This window comes from Tachysurus vachellii, chromosome 16, assembly GCF_030014155.1.
Source record: "Tachysurus vachellii isolate PV-2020 chromosome 16, HZAU_Pvac_v1, whole genome shotgun sequence".
Classification (NCBI taxonomy): Eukaryota; Metazoa; Chordata; class Actinopteri; order Siluriformes; family Bagridae; genus Tachysurus; species Tachysurus vachellii.
This window is the reverse complement of record NC_083475.1, coordinates 6,832,864-6,847,919: the sequence shown is the minus strand read 5'-3', so window position 1 is coordinate 6,847,919 and position 15,056 is coordinate 6,832,864. Positions and strand designations below refer to the sequence as shown.

Sequence of the window (15,056 nt, the reverse complement as noted above, 5' to 3'; positions counted from 1 at the left end):
TGCGTCTGTGGGGATTAGTGATCATTCAGCTACAGGAGCATTAGTGAGATCAGACACTGATGTTGGAGTGTGTCTGTGGGGGTTAGTGATCATTCAGCTACAGGAGCATTAGTGAGATCAGACACTGATGTTGGAGTGTGTCTGTGGGGATTAGTGATCATTCGGCTACAGGAGCATTAGTGAGATCAGACACTGATGGTGTAAGAGTGTCTGATCACAATCATCACAAAGGTGTTCAGTAGGGTTGAGTCAGAGTCAGGGCTCAGTGCAGGACACTCCAGTTCTTCCACTCCAACATTAACACACCATGTCTTCATGGAGCTCAGGGCCTTTGTGCACACAGACATCTTCATGCTCCTGCTATGCTGGTGAAACAGACATGGATGAGATGCTATTGCATGTGAAGAACCATAGCAGATAAAAATGAACCTAGATGAAAATGATTATTTATTTTTTAATAATCTTCCTTGCATGCAGTTCATGGTTTAGAATGCAAAGCTGTAATAAACTTAGTGTTAAAGTAAATCTGATGTGTTTTTTTTTTCTCAAGGTACCTGACTCGTTACTCTGTGAAATCAGTGAAGCCCATCTATAGGAAAGGAATGAAGTGGTGTAAGAATCGTATGCCTGTGGGACATCCGGCCCTCAAGGACAACATCAGATATAGTCCTAAGCCGCTCTACACAAAGCACTGACGCCTTTTCAGACACAACATTGATGGAGTCAGTGTAATCAGGACAGCTGGAACCTACAGAGATCTGCACAGTGATAATTACTGTTTTTTTCTCATGGGCATGACACGCTTGCTGCTTTTGATGCGCTGTGAGCTGTTTGTTCACACTATGATGTAACAGAATTGATTTAAAAGCCTTGAGAACTGAATTTGCCAAAAAAAACAAACTTCTGTAGAAATGAATGCATCATACATGACTTTTTCTTTTTTTTCTCTATTTCCTTTTAACAGTCTCACACTCACCTCAGTTACTGTCACAGATTCTGTGTTCATTGGAAGCTTGCCCTTGCTTCCCGAACTAAAAACGCTCCAATTAAATATCAGTTTTATTTACTGAAACAGCCGCAGGGTGTGTGTGAGCGAGTGACTGAGGGAAGGGGTGTGTACATATGGTTATGGGTGGGACAAGAGTGACAAGATAGTTTAAGACTTTTCCTCAGGTTGCAGAACATTTATCTGTTTTTAGTACATTTACAAGAAAGCTTATGACACCGTTAACGTATTTAAAGGAATGAATTCATCTTTCACTTTAATCTCTCTACATCATGACAGGCAGGTCCAGGTTCTTGAGGCCGTCTCCCACGTAGATGTAACCGTGTTCCGGGGTTGCGGGTATGTGGATGAAGGTCAAACCGAGCCACAGCAGACTCCTGATAACACAGACTCTGCTGCCATGTTCGAACTGTAAACTCCATGATCCTGTGAACAGAACACAGAATCAGTGCTACTTTCATTTTTACTCCCATTTCATTTCACAGGCACTTAGTACGTATTATATCATTTAACAGGAATGAATCATAAATGCAAAACCAAAGAAATTCATGGTGTCGTAACTGTTGAGCGAAGTAAGACCTACCACAGTTTCTGGGAAACTGCAGAAACTAATACAGTATCAGGAAATCATGTCATGTGCTATTTTGATGACTTCTTATCCCATTATACACTGCTTCGTTTGCAGCAGACGGTTTAAAGCAATAGCGCAGCGATACAACTTAAGGAGGTAAATTCTAAAATAAAAACAATGAAGGATCAAAATTCTTGGTCAAATATGTATGTACATGATGCGATTATTTCTAATCCAATCTCAAGCAGAGAAACTGACCTAAGGTGTGAGATAGACACGTGAGAAATAAGCTCACATAAGCTTTTTGGAACTGTAAATACCAACAAATCCATTGTGCATGGAATTTGTTCGTATCTTGTGTAACTGATCTCTCATTATGCATCCATCCTTTCTTGGGAATAAATAAATATATAAACGAGAGTCTGTATGATGACAACAATGGCATCTTGATAGCTTATAAAAGAGAGGTAGCTAATAAAAGAAAATGGAAAATAATCAAATAGAGAAATCATAGTTGGAAAGCTTTTTCAGGTTAGGTGTGAATAAAGTATTATATACAATCTTTTTTTTGTGTGCTTGTACAGTACACCGGCTCCCCCGGTGGTCCAGCTGCAGGGTCCCGTCCTCTCATTGCCGCTGCCTGGGTTCCATTCCCGGTCACGGTGCTATAACCCAGACACTGAAAAGTTAACTCTCAGATAAAAATTTGAGGGTTGTGTCAGGAAGGGCATCTGTTGTAAAACCTGTGCCAAATCTAATACGCGGACCACGTGACACGAACAGGGAGCAGCCGAAAGATGAATTAGAAAAAAAAAAGTACACAGGCTCTGGCTGAAGTATTGCCTGAGTAAGCCTTAAAATCCGCAGACATAAATGCCTTGTAGATGACAGAGATCAATGGAGAATGGCCAGATGGTACTATTGTGGTGAGCAGAAAATGCACAACATGTCAAACCTTGAGGGTGATTAGCTACAACAGTGGAAAACCACGTTGGGGTCCATGTTCTGTCAACAGAAAGCTGAGGCTGCACTGAGCACAGACTCACCAAAACAGTTGAAGACTGGAATAACACAACCTGGATTTTCTGCTGAGGTACACATGCTCAGAAATTGTCACCAATAACTCGAACCTATGGTATTGTGTCATCGCTCTATGCTGGCAGAAATGGTGTAATGTCGCGGAATGTTTTCTTGGCACAGTTAATACCAATCAATCATCACTTAAATGCCACCGACTATTTCAGTATTGTTGTTGACCATGTGCTTCCTTCATGTCATTTATCTTCTAATGATGTCTTCCAGCATGATAATGCAGCATGTGTTACATGAACATAACAAGTGTCCTTCAGTGTTCTTTCCAGTCACCAGATTTGAATCCATCTTAGGGATGGAGTAGAATCAGGACCATAGGAGCAACTCGTAACAGAATCTAAAAGGAATATTTTTCTTACATCTTGTGGACTCCAAACCACAAAGAATCGAGATTTAGATTGTTTTGAGAGCAAAGTCGAGCAAGTGCTCGGTGAGCGTACATTTCTCATGTACCAGGGTCAACTGAAGGTCAAAATCTCCTGATAAAAATGTTCGGTTGGCTTTTATGTGGTATAAAACTAGGGGAAGTTTAAGCTAGAACATGATGCTCCTGGACAGTGTAGGGAAATGGGAAGACATCCAGATGAACCCATTCACATTAATATTTGAAGAAGTGGCCCTGACACTTGGCCTTGGCCTGATAATTCATTTGCTCAAACTCTTACATGCTTTCTCTTTTACTCATGCCTCAGAACTGTCTCTGCTCTTACTTCTTAGGAAGCCCAAACATTTCTTACAGCTCCCATACAGACAAAAACACGTTCTTAACCCTCTGGGGTCCAAAGGCGCACCGGCATACAGTGCAATGATCCCGTCTCAGACTTCAGTTTAATATATCCAAAGACTTGCTTAAAAGAATTCTTTAAATATTTAATTTATTACTTTTACTTTTTAAGTAATCCTATATCATAATGGAAGGCATTCACTGATTCACTTTTTGTGTTGTCAGTTTGGCATTTTCTGTCTCTGGGTGGTGACTGGAACAGATGAGATTGTGGAGTAAAAATGGAGCTAGACATCACTATAGCACTCATAATGGCTAGAATCTGTCTAGCCCTGTCGTGTTGAGTGATGAGTCTCTAAGTACACTAAGATGTAGATTTCTAATAAATAGTATTCCCAACATGGATTAAAGCCATGTTTCTGTCTATTTCAAGGACGACCTGACGACCAGACTTACTGTACTTTACAGATTCCATCTGTCTAAGGAATAGGAACAAGACCTACCAAGGAATGAGAAGAAGCTCAGTTAATACAAGTTGAAAGTCATTCAGGCTGGATCTTATTTCTATGCTAATCTACTGTACAGTGTATGCAGTCACCAGCAGAAATTCCACCAAACTACGAGGTGTAGTAGTTCTCCTTGCAAGTCACAGCAAAAATTAAATCACAGGAATATTTTTTTTCTTCGTGGTTGTCTTCTTGTTCGTGGTTGTGTCAAGAAAAATACCAAAATACGTGGGAAAGAGCAACCGAGCTATCACTCACCCATAAGTGTAACCTCTTACGAGAAGTACAGATGAACAGAAGGACAGAGGACAATGGAATCACAGTTCACAGTACTATGCCTCCGTTGTGTTTCGAGTCACCCGGTTACCAATTTGCATCACTCAATAGATGGAAGATTTCCAGCCACACAGACCAAATCATAGACATATTTACACCATTATCACTTCCCTATTCGTGCCATTTGACTGTCAGCATCATCTCCTCGATTGCATTTGAATCGCAAACAGGATCATCATTCAACCCATTTTTATTATGTGGAAGTTATGTGTACTGGATACCAATTTGTTTAAGTTGGACAGAATTACTCAATCCTCAGATATTGTTTTTCTGTGATTCGTCAAGAACTGTGAAGAATGTCGAGTACTGTGTAACGTCATGAACTCTAAAGCCATGATGGTTTGCTGTGGTATCTGACACTAGGATGTTAGCAGCAGATCCTTCAAAAAACATATAGTTGAGAGGTGGAGGCACCGCAGATTGTTTCAACACATCCCACAGATTTTCAAACATATTGAGATCTGGGGAATTCAGAGGCCAGGGCAACACCTTGAACTCTTTCTCATGTTCCACAAACTATTCCTGACATCAGGCCTCGTTTATCAAACTTTTATTGAAGTTGTGTGTAACTGTGTAAGCCAAACTGGATTAAAATAAAATTCAGCTGGATTTACAAAAGATTCACAAAAGCTGATTATCACATACGGATTATTACATACTGTGTGTTCGTCTGCCATAAAGCACATCCCTTACACTGCTCATTTGCATTTAGTGACGCCCACAAAACTCCAAAGAAGGTCACATTGAACCAGCTGGGACCATGAAATGAGCTACAATGGTAAAGCCTGAAGCACAGAAGGAGCAATAAATATTTAATAGTATATAATATTAATAATAAGCAAGCACTAAATATTCTTTCAGCTGAGGCATTTTTGCACAAACAGATCAGCCTATCATGCTTTAGCACGTCGTAATAAAGTTGCAGTAACCCACACGAATCGTACGATTAAATGTCGATCATGCTCGTTGGTTTTCTTATTAATATACCCGGGTGCACGAGTAGGTCCCGATGTTTTTTTCCGAATGGACAGGATTATCTCAGGTATGTAAAGGAGCCATGAGAGTACACACTATTCACATAGCCTCCAATATATCCCAGACCTTGAGTTGTGCTACTGTTATGAAATAATCAATGACTCGAGTCAGAGTTAAGTTGCTAATTTGAGACTTGAGACTTGCTTGACAAATATTAAAAAAGACTCGACTTGACATTCTTGACTTGAGACTTACCTGTGATATACAGTGTATATATATATATATATTTACACACCCCCTATTTGTTAAAGATTTACCTTTGGGAATGTCATCACTTAGAGGATCCAGGAAGTCAATGGAAGGGTTAAGATCAGCCATTTGTAAAATGGATTTCTTCTTCAGGTTTTTGGGTTCAGTGAAGTGTAAATAATTGTTTAACTTCGTTACCTCTGTAGGGCTTAGGCCTAAGGATAGAATACAGAAAACTCTATGAATGATTATTCACTTTAGTTCCATTATAACTTCTGCATAGTACATACATAATCATAAATGATGAAGTATTATTCTCAGGAATTTAATGCACACTACTACAAGTTGAGAAACAGTTCAGTTTCTCCTTGAAAAATCTCTTCAACTAAGCCATGAAGAGAGAGCTGAGTCACAGCCCAGACTAATACTCACAGACAGCTGCATCTTATCTCTAAAAGTAAACACGGATCCACACACACACACAAGACAGAAAGTCACGCAGTAACCTTACCCTCAAAGCTGCGGTTAGTCTGAACAGTGCCATGAGGGCTCTTAATGTATGCGCCTCGTGGCACAAAGGCCACCTCTTTATCGATGGTAAACACAGCCACAGCTAGCCGTTTCTCTTCACTCACTTTCACCTACAGAACAGAAACGCAGCATCAATGCAGCATGATAATGACCAAGAATGTTATTTAAAAGTGCCTTTTAGGTCTTATTTCAGTCCTGGATCTAAACATTACAATGTAAACATCTCATTTATCACAGATTTATGTTTACTTCATGTTAACTGAAAGTTTTTTGCAGACACCAGCTTTACAGATTACACCATTTATTTTGTTTCCTACTTACTTTACTTTACTTACTTTAACTACTGAAAACTACCAAAAGGAAAATATTAAGGCATCTTCTCTCTGGTTGTTATTACCAGGACACTTTGCTGTCTAGTAACTGTCCCAAGCATTTCTCTGGCTCACCGTGACTTCCTCCTCCACAGCATCTTCTCCCTCTCCCCGGTGCTGTACTTCAGTGTGCTCGTATATGTGAGCTGGATCACCCATAAAACGTCCCGTAGCCACCACAGCCACCTCCTCTGCCAGGGCCTCGGTGGCATGAGGAAGCAAGTGCCAATTCATGCAATTAAAACTAGATGAGAATTAAAGGTAAAATTAAACAAATCTTCTAACATGTATATCTACAGCAAGATGTTTACATGAGGGCGGTTTATATACACACTACCAGTCAAAAGTTTAGATAAATGTAAGTAGTGACATTTCATTTCATCAAGATGCAATTCTGAAGCCAAACATTATTCCATATGTCTAATGTCTTTATTACTATTCTAAAATAGTCCAATCTAGTGAACAAGTGTCAAACTTTTGATTGCTATCACGTGGACATTAACATGATAATATATTCATATTATATATATATTATATAATTACTTTTGTGTGCATTTCTCTGTACAGAGCCTTAAAAATGTTTTTTATATTCCAAATATTTTATTGTGAAACAAACAAACAAATAAGCAAAGAAAGAAAGAAAGAACAGAACAACGAAACTTTACAAAGCAACAGTTTGTACATTTTTTTATGTTTCAATAATTTATTTTTATATTATTTCTGTAGAAAGTTATTATAATATTATAATAAATTATATATTTATAAAAATAAATAAATAAATAAATAAAATATTTTTGGAGGCATCGTAAAAGCTATTTGTATATGTCTAAAACACTGAAGACAAATCCAGTAATATATATATATATATATTCAATTTAGGGCAAAAAGTTTGAACGCATGTTCGTCATCAGTATGTGCTTATTGAACGTTCCTGATTTATTCTTCCTTTACTGTTCTAAACCCCTGACCCCTCTCACCCTGGACACAATCCCTTCCCCTCTGGCAGAAGGCTGCGGTCTATAAAGACTAAACCTTCACACCACAAAACAGTTTCTTTTCATCATCAACTAGCCTAATCAACAACATCCAGAGATGAGCATGGTCTGTTATTCACCACCTTGGACATTAATAAACTACCCCACCACTGCTCAGATACATTACATTAATGTTCACATATCTGACTGTTATAATGCACCTTCCTTCCTCACACTGGTCCACTATTCTATACATCCTGCACTAATGTACAGTTCATGTTTTCTTTCAGTTGTGATGTAGCATTTCTAATTTGCACTGGCCATTTTGCACATCCTGTATTAGTGTAAAATGTATGTCTTTATTCTTGTTTACATCCAATTGCTTGTTTTTTTTTGTAAATATTTATGTTTCTACACATTTTTAAATTATTATTATTATTATTATTATTATTATTATTATTATTACTATCAATATCATCATCATCATCATCATCATCATTATTATTATTAGTAGTAGTAGTAGTATTATTAGTATTATTATTATACATGATTCTGATTCTGATTCTGATAATAAGCTTCACACACACTCTCACACACACACTCTCTCTCTCTCTCTCTCACACACACACACACACACACACACACAGTGCTGTTGTCACATGATGCATAAACCTGCATGAACATGTGCACAGGTGTTTATTAAAGTAGCAGGTGAATGTATTTCTTACCTGTATAAGTACTTTTTGTCCTTCATTTCATCTTCTCCGACCCCTTGAGCTATGAAATAATCATTTTTAATTCCCAGGATCTTTCCCCAGAACAGGACTTTGTTAAATTTGTAATTTCTCTTCACAATGAGCAGAGATGTTTGTAGAGCTGCCTTGTGCTCGGTGCTCAGGGCCAGCCCGTTCCCACACATTAAATCCAATGACATTAAAGACCTGGAGTCCATCTCTGTAACCTGATACACACACTTACGTACAATGATCAATATATTGTGAAGCCGTTAGCTTACTAACGCTAGTTTGGAGCCTTCTATCCGTGATCGCGTGCTCGGTTGCTACGGTAAACAAACTTCCTGGATACTTGTTGCCGTGGCAACACGAAACGCCTGCGCACGCGCGTGTAGTCATGGCAGAGCATGTTTACGATTGAACAGATTTATTTGACAAGAGAGAAAATAAGAGTGTCATGTAATGTCATGTAGCCTAAAATACGTGCATATGTTACAGTTTTCTTACTACGACCTGTGTGCACCTTACACTGCATAATACTTGTTTACGTAAACATGTATTTTTAATCTAAAAACGTTTATGATTCAGCAGAGAGATTAAACTACAATATATATGCATATATATATATATACATTATATTGGCAATATATACAATAAAATATATGTTAAAATAAACAGGCAAGAGATCAAACTTTGGCAGAAAGTGTACTCTTATACACATAAACTATATGGCAACAAGTATGTGGACACCAAACCATCACACACATGTATGTATGTATTTCTATCACAGACTGTTGCCACATTGATATATACACTGAACAAAATTATAAACGCATCATGAGCTGAACTCAAAGATCTTAGACTTTTTCTGTGTACACAAAAGCCTGTTTCTCTCAAATATTGTTCACAAATCTGTCCAAATCTGCGTTAGTGAGCGAGCACTTCTCCTTTGCCTAAATAATCCATCCACCTCACAAGTGTGGCAGATCATGATGCTGATTAGAGAGCATGATTATTGCACAGGTTTGCCTTAAGCTGGCCATAATAAAAGGCCACTCTAAAATGTGCAGTTTTTATCACACAGCACAATACCACAGATGTCACAAGTTTTGAGGGAGCGTGCAGTTGGCATGCTGACTGCAGAAATGTCCACCAGAACTGTTGCCCCTGAATTGAATGTTCATTTTTCTACCAAAACGCCATCTCCAAAGGCGTTTCAGAGAATTTGGCAGTACATTCCAACTTTTTTGCGATGTAAATGTAAATCACTAATCCCCACAGCCACATTCCAACATCTAGTGGAAAGCCTTCACAGAAGAGAAGGGTGGAGCTCATTATAACAGCAAACACACAGGGAATAAATCTGTAATGTGAGGTCTTCAAGTGTATGTCACATACAAACATTGAAATAAAATACCTGTGCACTTGGTAAGAGAAACGAGCCTGATCACATTAACTCTGTTACAACATTATCCTCCAATTGTGCCTTAAACCATGGCAGGAATTTCTTTGATAAATGTTGACCCGACTATTCACTGAATGTAGATCTAAAACATTTGGTAACACCATTTGGCTTAGCGGTTAGCACATTTTCCAGGTTTGGGGGTCTAATTCCTGTCTTTGCCCTTTGTGTGTGGAATGTGTGCCTGTTCTTCCCTGACGTTTAATCAGGGTTCTCTGGTGTCCTCCTCAAGTCCTCAAGGGCTGATTGACATCTCTAATTGTCCATGGTGTATGAATGTGCTTTATAATGGATTGGCACCCTGTGGTGTCTCCTGTATTGTGCCTCATGTCCCCTGAGAGATTCTGTGTGGGGGAAAAAGGCTATAGAAGATGGATAGATGGATGGATGGATGTTTTAGTAGTTGCATGAATTCAGACATTACTAAGCTCTTGCAGTGGAGCTAGCCTTTACCTTTGTTTTGTGTCATGTTATGTCACTGAGGAGAGGTAAGGGCAAGGCAGTGCAGGGTATGATTGTGTGGCAGTGCTGGAAGTATGGACCAATATCTTTTTAATACCTTTTTTCAGTGTCCTTACCAGATGGATGACCAAAGCAAAATGTTGCATCATAACACTATCATGAGAACAGAACTGGTCTTCGATTCTACTATTTAATGAATTTGCCATTATCTCTTACTGTATGGCAATTCAAATTACCATATATGTCCTGTGTTAAGTCTATTACGATATCTAATTTATTTTTAAACAATAGTAAAAAGACAGATTTGTTTCAGCATTTATTTATCAGATTTTTTTGTGCCGTAATTGACTTCTCAACAGAAATGTGTGGTGACATGAAATATATGGAGTTGTGAAAAACAGACGGAATATCTTTAGCCTAGATATATTTAAACTCTACAAATCTTTGAAGGATTGGGTTAGTTCATGTTTCCGGGGCCAAAAGTAAGCTGTTATTAACAAGATTAGTAAAAAAACAGAGCATTTAATCCTAACCCTTAGCAGATGATTACTGCAAATCTGTGAAACACACAAATGGCACAAGGCATTAGATGTTGTCTTTCCCATGAATACAGGCATCGCAGAGGAGGTCGGGTATGACACAGAAAGGTAGATGCATATTATCTGTGTGTGGTTAAAAACCAATTCCACCAAATTAATAAAAATTCATACAAGTTGGCTTGACCAGTCATGTACACACGAAACAATCCATTTTAAGCTGCTTATTCACAGTATAATACTCCTTAATACAAACGGGCGTTTATGCCAAATTTAAAAAAAAAAAGGAAAACCTAGAAAAGCTTTCAGTGAGCTAGACGAAGTCTTTCTATTGTCCCTTAAAAAGCCGTATATCTTAGAACGTAAACATTTACGAATAAGCAGGATCTAATTAAAGTTTAGTAAGTGTTTCCTGCAAAGCCTTTACTCTACAGTACCTCAGCCCTCAGAACCTGAGAGGTTATGTTACAAGTTACTGCTTGTAAATGATGTACAAATCTTTGGAGAGTTTTATTAGATCATTCTGTCCTGCAGGGCTCCCAACATCCAGTACACCACTGAGCTGAACCGTAAAACTGGAAAACTTCATTAAATAACATAAATGATTTGGTTAATAGGCTAATCTGAGAACTTCTAATAAATTTTAGAGTAAAATAAAGTGTTATACAGCACACAGGGGAGCATCAAATAAAGCTGAGCCTTCTTACCGCGCCTGTAAAGTTTAGCGTTTTTAATAGCACTGTTTCATCCGTGTTCACAGTTGCGTCTACACAATCTGAGAGAACTTGAAGCGAATTATACTCATTTTGTGTTTTATATGTGCAGGAATATCTGGATTTAATACACTTTCTCTGTGTAAATGAGGGTGAGCCAAATACTGATTGGTTGCACGCACCATGTACATGGAAGCAGAAGGCAGTAAATCTCGCCTCGTCATTTGTGTCTGTGGTTTATTTGAAATTCTAGAGGAAAATGACTGGCTTGTGTTTGATGCATGCTGCTCCACCCCGAATGGGTTATTGTTTTGGCACTATATACCAGCACACTGGATTTAAACCAGTCATGCAGACTATCAGCTTTGTGTATAATGCCTGTGTTTAAGGATACAAGACTTGCTCACGTCTTTCTGCTTTATGTTTCAGAGAACCATACCGTATAGTTTTGTATTTGATGACAACGAATGCCTGAAGTGTGCAACCCAGACATAATGTAGATGTGTGCAGTTCTTGTGTTTTCTAACAATACAGCTTAAACAAATCTATTTTAAACAATGAATGCAATGCATTTTTATACCAACGCTAATGATTTTAAAACATTCACACTTTTTTTGTATTGTATTTTATTATATACTTCAGGAAGATCTAAAACAAGACTGTAGGACATTAGTTCCAACCTCACGAGACCACAACCTCACAGATTTGTTCTGAAACACGGATTTAAACTCTTCTCAATGTTGCTTTTTATCACCCAGTAAAATTTCATAGCGTACCTAAATGTGGTTATGCAAAACATATGCGCTCAAGCTGGATAGTCAGCAGCTCTGTGAGTTAGTGACCCTTTCTTTTCAGCTGTAGTTGTTCTAATTGTTCAGTTTGAGCCAGAATCAAGTTTCATTAAGACAAACATTGTTTCAATTCACCTGTTTCAGAGGAGTGTGGTTATACACCATTTTATATTGAAGAGGTGGGATTTGTTTTTGAATTGTTGCTGTCTTCGTGCTATGTAATAGGTTGATTCGTAGGTCAATGGGTTGGGTTGCTTTCTCACTAAAAGCGAACCACTCCACAGTTTGTTTGAATTTGGGTTTAGGCATCCTCGGTCTGGTCTCTCAGCCTGATAGTTTTGATGCGGTGCTGAGCATCTGGCTCGCTTGGAGCGTTTGAATACAAATACATGTATTCAAACGCTACAAACGAGCCAGATGTGAAAACGCTAACCCTGACCCCGTCCTCTCTGATTAGGTGCTAAATCATTTAATAACCTGAAACATAGCTAGAGTAATATGCATCTGAATACATGACTAAATAATTACTTTGTGATTTCTTTTTATCCACCCATCCACAGCTAGAAGCAGTTACAGTAAGAGTAGCCAAGCAAATCAGAAACTCTTTAGGAAACCAGAGAATGTAGAGTAGCTGGGGGCACGGTGGCTTAGTGGTTAGCACGTTCGCCTCCAGGGTCGGGGTTTGATTCCCGCCTCCGCCTTGTGTGTGTGGAGTTTGCATGTTCTCCCCGTGCCTCGGGGGTTTCCTCCGGGTGCTCCGGTTTCCTCCCCCGGTCCAAAGACATGCATGGTAGGTTGATTGGCATCTCTGGAAAATTGTCCGTAGTGTGTGAGTGCGTGAGTGAATGAGTGTGTGTGTGTGCCCTGCGATGGGTTGGCACTCCGTCCAGGGTGTATCCTGCCTTGATGCCTGATGACGCCTGAGATGACGCCTGAGATGACGCCTCACAGGCTCCCCGTGACCCGAGGTAGTTTGGATAAGCAGTAGAAAATGAGTGAGTGAGAATGTAGAGTAATAACAGATATGGTGAGAACACACAGTAACCTTAGCCCTAAACTCAGGATTAAAACCTTAAACTCTGCTGCAACCAAACGGCATTTCAGCACTATGTTGCTATAATAGCTCTTCTGTGGGATCATCATTGAGCCTTATGTACCCATGACTGGACCACTGTTGGTAGGTATAAACTACTGCGGAACACCCAACAAAACCCGGAGATGCTCTGATCGTCATCTAGACAGCATGTCGCTGAGATCCCTCCACATGCTGTTGCCCATTCTTTCTACTTCCAGCACATCAACATCAGGAACTGACTGTTCACCTGTCAATGGTTTTAATATTATGGCTATGACCTGGTGCGATTTACTATCTTTTTGACTGCATAGTGAATTTCATTCTTCAACAGAAAAAAAATGCTTTCCTAGTCAGTAATGTTCATAAGTGAGACAGTTAAGTTGTGGATGTGAGACCTGTCTCCCCTGCATGATGAAACACAGGCTTGAGAAGACATCTTATTGTGTGAGAGAGATAAAGTAAGAGAAAGAACACACTTTAACAATATGCAGATTCACATATCATAACTAAAAGAGTACCAAATAAGGAAGTAAAGACATCAGCATTTTTTCCAATACACTATAGTCTTTTGACTCCAAATCAAAAATTGCAGAAAATAAATGCATGCCTAAGAGAAATACAGGTATGCAAAATCAGCTTTGTTCACATGTTATACATGAAAACAATGAAACTCTTGTTCTACAGCTAATATATACAGTGCTTATGACAGAAGAACATACAGTGAAAACATACAAAATACACGATTTTGAGATAAGTATAGCAAGTTCTGTAGTATGATGTGGAATGCAATACAGTGCAAGTAGTGCTGTAGACATACATGCATGCTTGTACATCACTGTATACTATATGCACGCAAAATATAGAGATACCTCATTATTGCATTCGTATTCACTCTTTCTTCTGGGAAGGCTCAATATATTGGAGTGTGTGTAGGAATTTGTGTTCATTCAGATGAAGGAGCATTAGTGAGGTCGGGCAGAGACGCTGAAAAAGAAGGACTGCCTTGCAGTCAATGTTCATCCTAAAGGTGTTCAATAGGGTTGAGTCAGACTCAGGCGTCTGTACAGGACACTCATGTTCTTCCACTCCAAATTAACACTTGTCTTCATGGGGATCAGGAGATTTGTGCACAGGGGCATTATCATGGAACAGGTTCGGTTGAGGTAGGTGGTAGTGTGCACAGTTATGCTGAAGGGGAACAGGGCATGAGCTGGGTGAGAGGAATGCAGGGTTATAGACTTGGCTCTCATCTCGCATTTGGATGAGTAGATCAGGTGGAATTAAAAGAGATCTATGCTGATAACTTTGGTGTTCCGTGGAGTTTTATTTATGATCATACATCACACACACACAGAGAGAGAGAGAGAGAGAGAGAGAGAGAGAGAGAGAGAGAGAGAGAGAGAGAGAGAGAGAGAGAGAGAGAGAGAGAGAGAGCAATGTAGGTGGGAACTTATGAAATTGTTATGTATGAATGTAATCAGATGATTTACAATGTCAATTTTGTGCAAAGTGCAGACAGGGACTCCAGAAAGACTAGCTATTGGAGAGACAGAAGGTGTGACAGACATGAGGGCTTCCTGGGACATAAAACGTCCCACCACTCCACAGTCTGCAAACCTAAGCGACTTGCGAGGGTGGTAAGGTGACAGCATACAGACATCCCAGTTCACCAAACACTCTATGCCCGTGAACCCTCCAGATCTGCTACTTTACTTAAGAAAAGCTATTCATAAAAAGCTAAACTTACCAAATGTGTTTTTAACCTGGATTAATGTATATAAGCTCTGAGAAGAAGAAAGCATATACTGAGTACATATTTGTGCAAATTTCCAGGAGCACTTTGATGATGTGCATCTCCTGTTCTACCCCATCCTAAAGATGCTCTCCTGGACTGAGATCTGGTGACTGGGAAGAACACTGAAGAACACCGAACTTATGGTCAGGTTCA

General features: G+C 39.1%; 2 protein-coding genes across 2 annotated transcripts in view; one reads left to right on the top strand and one right to left on the bottom strand.

Moving 5' to 3' along the window:
* Window positions 1–1,076, top strand: part of mrps18a (mitochondrial ribosomal protein S18A) — a 7,280-nt gene extending 6,204 nt beyond the window's left edge. The window contains exon 6 of the mRNA XM_060889891.1: window positions 551–1,076. Coding sequence (XP_060745874.1) covers window positions 551–695 — 145 coding nt within the window. The 3' untranslated portion in view covers window positions 696–1,076. The remainder of the gene's footprint in view (window positions 1–550) is intronic.
* Window positions 1,077–1,208: 132 nt separating this feature from the next.
* rsph9 (radial spoke head component 9) lies at window positions 1,209–8,392 on the bottom strand. The gene is made up of 5 exons (XM_060889879.1): window positions 8,064–8,392; window positions 6,437–6,605; window positions 5,971–6,100; window positions 5,528–5,674; window positions 1,209–1,432 (listed from the first exon to the last, which is right to left on the bottom strand). The coding sequence occupies exons 1-5, from the start codon at window positions 8,285–8,287 to the stop codon at window positions 1,272–1,274; spliced, it is 831 nt and encodes a 276-aa protein (XP_060745862.1). The 5' UTR covers window positions 8,288–8,392; the 3' UTR covers window positions 1,209–1,271.
* Between the last annotated feature and the right edge of the window lie 6,664 nt (window positions 8,393–15,056).

What these genes read in the sequence shown, in the direction of transcription:
- rsph9 (XM_060889879.1), bottom strand. Translation starts at nt 8,287, where the DNA reads ATGGACTCCAGGTCTTTAATGTCATTGGATTTAATGTGTGGGAACGGG. An exon ending in CTGTGGAGGAGGAAGTCACG is followed by an intron (nt 6,101 to 6,436) that starts GTGAGCCAGAGA and finishes TCTGTTCTGTAG; the next exon opens with GTGAAAGTGAGTGAAGAGAA. An exon ending in AAGTGATGACATTCCCAAAG is followed by an intron (nt 1,433 to 5,527) that starts GTAAATCTTTAA and finishes TTCTGTTCACAG; the next exon opens with GATCATGGAGTTTACAGTTC.